The 12,252-nt window shown below is 44.4% G+C and overlaps 1 protein-coding gene across 1 annotated transcript; it reads right to left on the minus strand.

Moving 5' to 3' along the window:
- Positions 1–550: 550 nt before the first annotated feature.
- On the minus strand, positions 551–11,572 carry pkmyt1 (protein kinase, membrane associated tyrosine/threonine 1). The gene is made up of 8 exons (XM_041884102.2): positions 11,104–11,572; positions 10,246–10,727; positions 9,868–10,105; positions 9,305–9,596; positions 9,055–9,161; positions 7,675–7,847; positions 3,863–4,083; positions 551–1,357 (listed from the first exon to the last, which is right to left on the minus strand). The coding sequence occupies exons 2-8, from the start codon at positions 10,615–10,617 to the stop codon at positions 895–897; spliced, it is 1,866 nt and encodes a 621-aa protein (XP_041740036.2). The 5' UTR covers positions 10,618–10,727; positions 11,104–11,572; the 3' UTR covers positions 551–894.
- Positions 11,573–12,252: the final 680 nt, after the last annotated feature.

The raw sequence follows: 12,252 nt of genomic DNA on the forward strand, positions 1-12,252 counted from the left end.
CAAGCTAGGCGAGAGCGAAGGAAACAGTGTGTGCTAACTCACTAGCTAGGAAGACTCCGGAACAGCAGGTGAGGTGGTTGACAGAGTCCATCGCCCCCGAACAACTCATCACTTTTATTTCCCTTTTGACACATTTGAATCACATTGACAATCAGAGAAATCTAGAATATTAAGTGTCAAACAAGCATGAAGATGGCGTGCTTATCTTTCATATCAGCGAGACAGAATCTTTCAAATAATAAAGATACACTTACTGTAGCAGTTTTGCACAGATCCATACGCTGTGTGTTCATCCAGTTGACAAACTACACTTCCTCCCCAGTTAAGCTTACACGCAGGTGTTCGGAGCATGCTAATTAGCACAGATGGCTGCCTATATCTTCCGTAAACAAGCGCTGTAATATGGAGATATGGCCATGTGGGAACACTAACCTTATGCCCAGATGTGTGTGACTTGCAATTATTCTATTACTTTCAGTAAATCTTTGGGATTATACATTTTTTCCCATCTATGGGTCACATGTAATCAATTGAGTATGAATAGACAGCATAAGCTTCCAACATTCCCTTTAATTGGCTTTGAGTCATGGATTATAGCAGTAAACATGAGCTTTAAACAAACATTATTTTCTTGACATCACCAAAATAGCTGATTGTGAATATAAAAAGACATGAAAAGTTAATGGAATACTGTATATAATCACTTGACACATTCCTTTAACGTAAGCGATTACAAATTCAAGTAAGAACTTGTTAACCTATCTTATAAAACGTTGCTAAAAAATTGACAAATTTCAAGCAAAACAATCAAATGTTCGAAACAGGCATTTGAAAACACAGAAACTGAGAACTATATAATACACATGGCAATTCATTCCAGTGGTTCTCCATCTATTACAATGTAAAGCCGGAGTTAGTACTTTGTCGTTCTACACAATTTACAGTCTCGTTCTCAGGGTTGCCTTCCAACGTAGAAGTCGTCTCGTCGAACAGGCTGAGCAGGTTCTTTGGTTCAAAGCTGGGTCGAGGGAGGGGCTCTGAGCGGACCCAGTTCCGGACGGGCCATTGGGAGGAGTGTGTGGATGTGTTGTGCTGACTGTGTGCGTCCATGGACCGGTCTATCAGGCTGAGTCTGTGAGAGCCTGTGTCTTTGGGGGACCCTGTGATTGCTGTCAGTGTGTGGCGGGATCTGTCTGAGTGGATGCTGGAGGGTGTGTGTGTGAGGTTGAGGCTACGTGAGGGTGTGTGGATGTCACTAGTGTGTGTAGGGGTGTGGGCAGGACTCAGTTGACAGAATACTGGAGGGGAGTTCGGGAGAGGGGTGGAGGTGCTTCCCATGGATAGCCGGGATTTGATTCTGTTGAATGAGAGAAATTTAGAGTGTGAATGTCAGTGAGAAATAATAGGTGTAATATAAGTTAAGCCTTTTTCTATTGAGTAACTGTGGCTGAAAGGATGGACAAAAGATTGATCTCACTATACTTTTACAGCAGCAGTGCTAACATTGCATTTTTATACATTATTGTTGACTCTTTTAGTTTAACAGGTACAGTTGCGACAAATATATTGGCACCCTTGCACTTTTCTTAAGTAATTCCTGATTTCTTCTCAAATAAGTTGAAACTGAAAATAAACTGTTGCAAAACCTTTAGTCAAGATAGCTACAATAAGTGTTTTTTGGCAGTTATCAATAAGCTTGCTGCACCTTTCTACTGGCAATTTGGCCCATGCTTCAGCAGCAAACTGCTCTAATTCTTCAATGTTTGAGGGGTGCCTTCCACCAACTGCTGTTTTCAGGTGTCGACAGGTGCTCTAATTTTGTTTAATTGGTCCAAAGAACATTTCCCCAGGATTTAGGCTTGTTTAGCTAGGTTTTTGAGACGTTTAAATCAGGCCTTTTTGTGTCTCCTTCAGCAGTGGGTTCTTTCTATGTTTACCAACGACCAAATGAAGCATTCAAAGAAAATAACACCCACCCTACAATCAAACATGGGGGAGATTCGATAATGCTGTGGATTTGCTTTGCTGCCTTTGGTACTGGAGGCCTTGAACATGTGCAAGACATCATGAAAATCAGCAGATTATCAAGGTGTTTTAGAGTGCAATGTTCAACCCAGTGTCCAAAAACAACCACAAACACATCAAAAGCACCCTGGAATGGTTCAAGAAGAAAAGCTTAACTATTCTGGAGTCGTCAGCGAAGAGTCTAGATCGAAATCAGATCCATAATCTATGGCGAAAGCTGAAAACAGCAGTCGGTGGAGGGCACCCCTCAAACATTGAAGAATTAGAGCAGTTTGCTGCTGAAGAGTGGGCCAAATTGCTAGTAGAAATGTGCAGCAAGCAGATGCCATTAGCTTTGCATGTTTAACTCGGTGACATTGGCACACAGAGGCAGACCTGACTCGGTATCTCAATGTCAAGGATATCAGCGTGCTTGTATATGCTAGTGTCAACATAATGTTATATTTAAGCAATAAGGCCCAAGGGGGTGTGGTATATGGGCAATATACCACGGCTAAGGGCTGTTCTTATGCATGATGCAACGCGGAGTGCCTGGATACAGCCCTTAGCCGTGGTATATTGGCCATATACCACAAACCCCTGAGGTGCCTTGCTATTATAAACTGGTTACCAACGTAAAAAAATAAGTTGTCATACCCGTGGTATATGGTCTGAAATACCACGGCTGTCAGTCAAATCAGCATTCAGGGCTCGAACCACCCAGTTTATAAATATATATATTATCCATTGGCAGTAAAGTACTCAGAGTGTAAAAAACATTAGGAACACCTTCCTAATATTGAGTTGCACCCCCTTTTGCCCTCAGAACAGCCTCACTTCGTCAGGCATGGACTCTACAAGGTGTCGAAAGCATTCCTCACGGATGCTGGCCAATGTTGAATCCAATGCTTCCCACAGTTGTGTCAAGTTGGCTGGTAGTGGCTCTCTACCCTGAATAGCTCGTTCCATCTCATCCCACAGATGCTCAATTGGATTGAGATCTGGTGTCTGGGCAGGCCACTGCAGTAAGCTGAATTCACTGTCATGTTCATGGAACCATTCCTGGACAATCCTAGCCTTGTGGCGTGGGGCATTATCCCGCTGAAAAAAATCAATTTGCAGATGGATACACTGCTGCCATGAAGGGATTCACCTGATTGGCAATGATGTTCAGATATCCTGTGGCATTCAAACGTTGCTCCACTTTTATCAAGCGGCCCAATGTGTGCCATGAAAACACCCCACACCACCAGCCTGCAATGTTGATACGCATTTACTCAAGTGGTTTTCTCCATACCCTAGTCCTCCCATCAGCAGGAACCCGGATTCCGACCAGGCAATGTTTTTCCAATTCTCCAGTGTCTACTGTTTTTGTTCGTTAGCCCACTGCAATCACAGTTTGTTTTTTGCTGAAAGTAGTGGAACTCTGTAAGGTCGTCGGCTGGACCCAGCAGCGTTGCAGTTCTTGACACACTCAAACTGGTGCCCCTTGCATTTACTACCATACCCCGTTCAAAGGCACTTAAATCTTTAGTATTGCCCATTCACCCTCTGAATGGCACACATACACAATCCATGTCTCAAAAATCCTTCTTTAACAGGTCTCCTCCCCTTCATCTACACTGATTGAAGTGTATTTAAAAAGGTAACAATAAGGGATCATAGCTTTCACCTGGTCAATCTCATGGAAACAGCAGCTGTTTCGTACACTCAGTGTATATGAATATGCAGAGAAAAAAAAGAATGATGTTGCATTAAATGGAGAACTCCCTCCCTCCCACCCAATCAATATCTCAAATGCTCACTCTCATTTGGATGTTATTTGGTCTCGTGTCAGTTCAGAGTTTATGTAATTTACCTGTGAAAGAAGGTGGGGGAGTGCTCCGGGCCCAGGGCGTCGGGCAGAAACACCCCGTCCTCTAGGCTGCCTGAGTCAGTGTGCAACATGGCACTGGGGGGCATCATGAACTCCTTCTCTGAGCTCTCCTTTGGAGGGGTGCACGGGGAAGGGGGCATCCAGCGTGGAAGGAACGGGAGGTTGAGAGCGGAGAAGAGCCCCCAACCAGAGTATAAAATAGACTAAAAGAGAAAAGGTAGAATATTCACAAGTTTATTTGAAGTACAAATCAAACGAGTACATCTTGAACAACATTGACAGTCTATCAAACATTTGTATCGTAGCTACACTGGCTTGCGAAAGTATTCACCCCCCTTGGCATTTTTCCTGTTTTGTTGCCTTTGTTGGAATTAAAATAGATTTTTTGTAATCATTTGATTTACACAACATGCCTACCACTTTGAAGATGCAACATATTTTTGTGTGAAACAAACAACAAATAAGCCAAAAAAACAGAAAACTTGAGCAAGCATAACTATTCACCCCCCCCAAAGTCAATACTTTGTAGAGCCACCTTTTGCAGCAATTACAGCTGCAAGTCTCTTGGGGTATGTCTCTATAAGCTTGGCACATCTAGCCACTGGGATATTCTTCAAGGCAAAACTGCTCCAGCTCCTTCAAGTTGGATGGGTTCTGCTGGTGTACAGCAATCTTTAAGTCATTCCACATATTCTCAATTGGATTGAGGTCTGGGCTTTGACTAGGCCATTCCAAGACATTTAAATGTTTCCCCTTAAACCACTCGAGTGTTGCTTTAGCAGTATGCTTAGGGTCATTGTCCTGCTGTAAGGTGAACCTCCGTCCCAGTCTCAAATCTCTGGAAGACTGAAACAGGTTTCCCTCAAGAATTTCCCTGTATTTAGCGCCATCCATCATTCCTTCAATTCTAACCAGTTTCCCAGTCCCTGCCGATGAAAAACATCCCCACAGCATGATGCTGCCATGGTATTATCAGGGTGATGAGAGGTGTTGGGTTTGCGCCAGACATAGCGTTTTCCTTGATGGCCAAAAAGCTCAATTTTAGTCTCATCTGACCAGAGTACATTCTTCTTGTTTTTATCGCACTGCTTTGCTTTATCTTGCCCAGGTCGCAGTTGTAAATGAGAACTTGTTCTCAACTGGCTTACCTGGTTAAATAAATAAAAAATATCCATATGTTTGGGGAGTCTCCCACATGGCTTTTGGCGAAGACCAAACGTGTTTGCTTATTTTTTTCTTTAAGCAATGGCTTTTTTCTGGCCACTCTTCCGTAAAGCCCAGCTCTGTGGAGTGTACGGCTTAAAGTGGTCCTATGGACAGATACTCCAATCTCCGCTGTGGAGCTTTGCAGCTCCTTCAGAGTTATCTTTGGTCTCTTTGTTTCCTCTCTGATTAATGCCCTCCTTGCCTGGTCCATGAGTTTTGGTGGGCGGCCCTCTCTTGGCAGGTTTGTTGTGGTGCCATATTCTTTCAAAAATTTTTAAATAATGGATTTAAAAATGGTGCTCAGTGGGATGTTCAAAGTTTCTGATATTTTTTTATAACCCAACCCTGATCTGTACTTCTCCACAACTTTGTCCCTGACCTGTTTGGAGAGCTCCTTGGTCTTCATGGTGCCGCTTGCTTGGTGGTGCCCCTTGCTCAGTGGTGTTGCAGACTCTGGGGCCTTTCAGAACAGGTATATATATATATATATATATATATATATATATATACACACAGTGAGGGAAAAAAGTATTTGATCCCCTGCTGATTTTGTACGTTTGCCCACTGACAAAGAAATGATCAGTCTATAATTTTAATGGTAGGTTTATTTGAACAGTGAGAGAGACAGAATAACAACAAAAAAATCCAGAAAAACACATGTCAAAAATGTTATAAATTGATTTGCATTTTAATGAGGGAAATACGTATTTGACCCCCTCTCAATCTGAAAGATTTCTGACTCCCAGATGTCTTTTATACAGGTAACGAGCTGAGATTAGGAGCACACTCTTAAAGGGAGTGCTCCTAATCTCAGCTTGTTACCTGTATAAAATACACCTGTCCACAGAAGCAATCAATCAGATTCCAAACTCTCCACCATGGCCAAGACCAGAGCTCTCCAAGGATGTCAGGGACAAGATTGTAGACCTACACAAGGCTGGAATGGGCTACAAGACCATAGCCAAGCAGCTTGGTGAGAAGGTAACAACAGTTGGTGCGATTATTCGCAAATGGAAGAAACACAAAAGAACTGTCAATCTCCCTAGGCCTGGGGCTCCATGCAAGATCTCACCTCGTGTAGTTGCAATGATCATGAGAACGGTGAGGAATCAGCCCAGAACTACACGGGAGGATCTTGTCAATGATCTCAAGGCAGCTGGGACCATAGTCACCAAGAAAACAATTGGTAACACACTACGCCGTGAAGGACTGAAATCCTGCAGCGCCCGCAAGGTCCCCCTGCTCAAGAAAGCACATATACATGCCCGTCTGAAGTTTGCCAATGAACATCTGAATGATTCAAAGGAGAACTGGGTGAAAGTGTTGTGGTCAGATGAGACCAAAATGGAGCTATTTGGCATCAACTCAACTCGCCGTGTTTGGAGGAGGAGGAATGCTGCCTATGACCCCAAGAACACCATCCCCACCGTCAAACATGGAGGTGGAAACATTATGCTTTGGGGGTGTTTTTCTGCTAAGGGGACAGGACAACTTCACCGCATCAAAGGGACGATGGACGGGGCCATGTACCGTCAAATTTTGGGTGAGAACCTCCTTCCCTCAGCCAGGGCATTGAAAATGGGTCGTGGATGGGTATTCCAGCATGACAATGACCCAAAACACATGGCCAAGGCAACAAAGGAGTGGCTTAAGAAGAGGAACATTAAGGTCCTGGAGTGGCCTAGCCAGTCTCCAGACCTTAATCCCATAGAATATCTGTGGAGGGAGCTGAAGGTTCGAGTTGCCAAACGTCAGCCTCCAAACCTTAATGAGTTGGAGAAGATCTGCAAAGAGGAGTGGAACAAAATCCCTCCTGAGATGTGTGCAAACCTGGTGGCCAACTACAAGAAACGTCTGACCTTTGTGATTGCCAACAAGGGTTTTGCCACCAAGTATTAAGTAATGTTTTGCAGAGGGGTCAAATACTTATTTCCCTCATCAAAATGCAAATCAATTTATAAAATTTTTGACATGCGTTTTTCTGGATTTTTGTTGTTGTTATTCTGTCTCTCACTGTTCAAATAAACCTACCATTAAAATGATAGACTGATATTTTCTTTGTCAGTGGGCAAACGTACAAAATCAGCAGGGGAACAAATACTTTTTTCCCTCACTGTATATACTGAGGTCATGTGACACTTAGCGATTGCACACAGGTGGACTTTATTTAACTAATGATGTGACTTCTGAAGGTAATTGGTTGCACCAGATCTTATTTAGGGGCTTCATAGCAAAGGGGGTGAATACATATGCATGCACCACCTTTCCGTTATTTATTTTTTAGAATTTTTTGTAACAATTTATTTTTTTCATTTCACTTCACCAATTTGGACTATTTTGTGTATGTCCATTACATGAAATCCAAATAAAAATCCATTTAAATTCCAGGTTGTAATGCAACAAAATAGGAAAAACGCCAAGGGGGATGAATCCTTTTGTAAGGTACTGTACTTTAAAATATATTTTCTTATGCTGATCAGCAGTTGAGTTTGAACAAAATGCTTTATAGATGAGAAGTATTATCATTATTACAGTCAAACCGCCAGTTTAGAGGGAGGCGGAAAGATACAGCGGCTGGGTTTACCAACCTGGCAGAAGGTGACTAGTGTGAGCAGGGTTTCGCGGAGGAGGAGGGAGACGTGGCGCCTCCACCTGTGTCTCCTGACCACTGGCAGGTTGAGGAGCTCGGGCACGGTGGCCCTCACAGACACCTCTGGGGCCAGCATCATCCGCAGCACCGTCTGCAGCTCCACTGACAGGGCTGGAAGTACACAGACAATAATGGGAAACAGAAAATTAAGATAAAAAGATTACCCTAAAAAGGCATTAGGCATACCACTCGAGACAAACTTGCCAGGTGCAAACCATATGATCAAAATGATTCCCTTACACTGATGCTCCCGATTGCTTTTCTATATTAGGCAAACACATGGGAGGACATGACAGTGTGCAGGTTAATTTCACTGCTAAAAAGGAGGAGTACAAATCAAACGGGTAAATCTTGTATAAAATTGAAAGTCTATCCAACATGTGTATCGTATATATTTTCTTAAGACCTGGGGCCGCAGCCACAAAGCGTTTCAGAGTAGAAAATTGGTTGCAAGTGCTAAGAAGAGACATTTTACCCTACCCTAATGGGTAAAATAAATAAAGTATATGCATGAAGCCTATTTAGTCATAAGAGTTCCACCTAGTCGACAGATATTTAGGAGACCTCGTGAGCTGTCCTAACCAGTTAAGTTACCAGCAGGTGTCTTGATAATAGACAACGGCAGTGAGTCAGTGGTTCCTGTGTCACATGCAATTGTTTTGGATTTGTTGAAAGAATTTGATATTTCTAGGATATGATCAATCCATAAATAATCTAAACCTACATGCATCTCTTGCGCTTTTGACAATGATTTCACTAGGCCTATTTCACTAGGCAAAGAGATCGTGTCAGGCAAAAATTATATAAGCGTTTTACCATTGCAACATTTAATGTACAGTCACATTCACCGTGGTTGTCTGAAGCGTGTTCACAGCTGGCGATGCCTTACCGCAATTGGGCATTTCCCATAATTTGTAAGAATGCCAATGAGCGTCATTTACATTTTAGTAATTTAGCAGACGCTCTTATCCAGAGCGACTTACAGTTAGTGAGTGCATAAATTTTTTCATACTGGCCCCCCGTGGGAATCGAACCCACAACCCTGGCGTTGCAAACGCCATGCTCTACCAACTAAGCTACACGGGCCATCACCATCTTTCCTTTGCAGTACCTCAAACTGTTGTGATTACCACCTGAGAAACTTTTATGAGGAGTTTTACTCCTGGCTCTGAGTTTGTGTGAGCAGTGCCTTAACATCATCCTAAAACCTACCCTGAGCTGGGAGTTATTTTGTCTTAAAACAGGTTAACAGGATTCCTAGGACCTTTTCTGAGATGCTTTGTGGATACGGCCCCAGATGTGTAAAAGCTGCCATTACCATTGGTAAACTCTGCGGGTAGATGGCCTTGTCTGAGCTGCTGCCATCCCTCTCCCCCTTTTGGCACCTCCATATTGCACGCCAGCTCCAAGATGGACACGCCAAGACTGAGAGAGACAGGAAAGGCTCATTATTACTAATTGCTTAGATATAGTGCTTTTTTTCCACCAGGTACTCAATGCACTTTACATCGTAAAGGGGAATCACTTCCTCCATTATTAGGGAGTATACGGAGCACCGGCATCATCACCTGAAAACATCAGCAGCAGGGCCATACTCGCCCCTCAACAGCTCTGGGGCCATGTATCGGGGATCTCCCTCCTGGACATCCTCTTTCTCCCTCCCCTTCCCCTCTGCCAGGCCAGCGGCGACCCCCTCCCCTCGGAGCTCCAGTGCCAGCCCAAAGTCGCCTAGTTTGAGGCGGCCAGAGCGCGTCAGGAACACATTGGCTGGCTTGAGGTCCAGGTGGGTGAAGCCACGGGCATGAAGGTGGTGCAGGGCCGAGAGGAGGTCACACAGGTAAGTCCACGCTGCAGGCTCATCTGTAGAGTAACGGGAGAAAAATTTGTCATTATTGACACATACAGGGTTACATTCCTCAGGTATTGTTAGCACAGCCGTATTGTGTATCAGTGGCCGTCAGACAGTGTATCAACAGAAATCATCACACCCCAAAGAACTATAAACAAATTGATAGAAATTCACATGAACTACATTTAATTTCACTGCCATTCACAAATCACATCCATAGAACAGTAGTATGCAACATATGATGTGTCACACAGTGCACCGTTCCAAACTTTACTGACTGACCTGGGCTGGAAGGTTGGGCCTCGGCATGCAGCAGCAGGGTGGTGCAGCACAGCTCCATCTGGATGTACAGGCGGCCCCCCTCCTCCCAGGCTGCCACAAAGCCCAGGATGTGTGGGTGGGGGCACAGGCGCTCGTGGTTCTGGGCCTCCCGCACGCTCCTGTTGCGCTCGCCGTTGCCCCTAAAGCGCTGGACTGAGCGCTTGACAGCGTAGTGGTGCCCGTCCTGGAGGCTCAGCACCTGGGAATCGGTCAAGTGGAGCTCTCAGATCTTGTTCTCGTATTATTTAGGATCTCCATAATAAAGATGTTGATTGACATGATAAAAAATCTATGATATTTTCATTTCCTGTGCTTCCGTTTTGCACAGTTCCCACTCACCTTGTACACCTCGCCAAAGGAGCCTCTCCCCAGCAGGCCCAGGTTGGTGAAGCACTGGTTGAAGTAGGACTGCTGTCTGCTGGGGTCGTACAGCGACAGCGGGGGGGGGGATTTGATGAGGAAGCGGGAGAGGGGAGACCAGGGGGACGGGGGACGTTGGGGGAAGACCCGGCTCAGAGGGGGGCAGCCCTTGGATGGGGGGCGCGGGGGTAGTGAGTGCATGATAGGGACGGGAGGCGAGAGAGATGAGGTGGAGGATGAAGAGAAGGGGAGGCGGCGTTTCTTGAGGGAGAAGGACTGTTCTGCCTTGGAGAAGTGGGTGGGGAGGGGGAGAGGTGTGGTGTCCACTTTGGTTTCCAAGTACACAGACATGGCTTGGAGATGTTGAGGGATCAATAAAGGGGCAATGGCCTGGGAAGTGACTGGGAAGGTATGGTGACCGTAGGTTCCATTTTTCTGAGCACAAGTTTTGAGATTCAAAGCTTAGAAAATAGAAAGGTCAACATTAGTGTGCTTTCAACATAGTGAAGACAAGGTGATGTTGACATAGGGGAGCAAAGCAGATAACAAATCTGTAAAAGTCAACCTAATCAAATCCACTTTAGGTAGCTAATAATAACAGCCTGAACCATATGGGTGACGTGTCAGTCAAATACCCATTTAATACTGACAAGGCCAACTAAGCTGGCACAAATGTCAATGATTTTGTTGCTGCTAAATTAACGTTGTCAGCAAGTAACTGTAGCCTTGCCATTATGTCATATGTATTTGGGTAATTTTAACGTTAACGTTACAGGGAAATTGCATTATTCAATGTAAACAATAGCTAGCCAGCTCTCCAAAAAGGTGTTTACTTACCAGACTGGAGGAATTCTATAAAATGAACTGCTTAATTCCAAGTGACAGTCATCAACGTAGCTAACGGTAGCATTCTTATGGCCAGAGAAACACGAAAGTCATCGTTAGCTGTTAGATTAAAATATACTGGTTAACGTTAGATAGTTAGCCAATAGAGCTAGCTAGCTCCTATCCAAGTCAAGCACATTGTATTTTATGGAAAAGAGATGTATGTTTCTGAACCAGGGGAGAACGACTTCACCTGCCTCAATCAAGTATAGTTAGCTGCAGCCCAATATGGCGCCGGAGTATGGGCGAGTGGGTGCAGAATGGCGCTGAAGGCGTTGCATGGTCAATCTGATGTCTGAATTGCCCGTGCAGTATTTACGGCAATAAGGCCTCTGCAAAAGTCAGGAAATTCATACTTCTTACGCTTCGCGGAGCGCTGTTGAGCAGAGCTGTTGTGAGAGAAATTGTCTCCTTCGTCTTCTTCTTCTTCTTCAGTGGTTTTTATCGGCGGTTGGCATCCAACCTTATGGTGCATTACCTCCACCTACTGTACTGGAGTGTGGGCCAGAGACAGGGAGAAACTAAATCCTACCTGCCAGCCCCGTTGCTCTTAAAAAAGATAACAAAATATTTGAGACTATATCTAATGACGTTCTACTCAATATACTATTTAAACCTATTTCCTGTATCCCCTTCCCCCTCATACTAGATCTCATCCTCTCTCTTTCCCTCTGATACTACCCACACTGTAGCAATACATGCTCCACGATCTCTGTTTCCTGACAATAATCACACTTTCCTGTTGGATGCTTTCCTATCACATTTAATGTCTTATTCAACTGGCTGTGTCCCACCCTTAATCTTGTAAAAATAGCCTCCTCTCTTCTGTCCCTTCCTAACGTCCTCCCCTCCCTGACTTTCCTCTGTACTTGAAATAAATGCCTTCCCTTATTATCTCTATTCCACTGCTCCTGCCATCTCTGCACCATCACTGTATATATCAGTATTTTTGCCTCTGCCTTGCTCATTGAAACTTCAACATCAACATCCCCACTACTAAGTGCTTGTTTAGCCTGTTCATCTACTGCCTCGTTCCCCTCCACCCCCACATGGGCTGGGACCCAAGTAAATCTTATCTGTTTACCCATCTGTTTAATCCTG

This window comes from Coregonus clupeaformis, chromosome 1 (assembly GCF_020615455.1).
Source record: "Coregonus clupeaformis isolate EN_2021a chromosome 1, ASM2061545v1, whole genome shotgun sequence".
Lineage (NCBI taxonomy): Eukaryota > Metazoa > Chordata > Actinopteri > Salmoniformes > Salmonidae > Coregonus > Coregonus clupeaformis.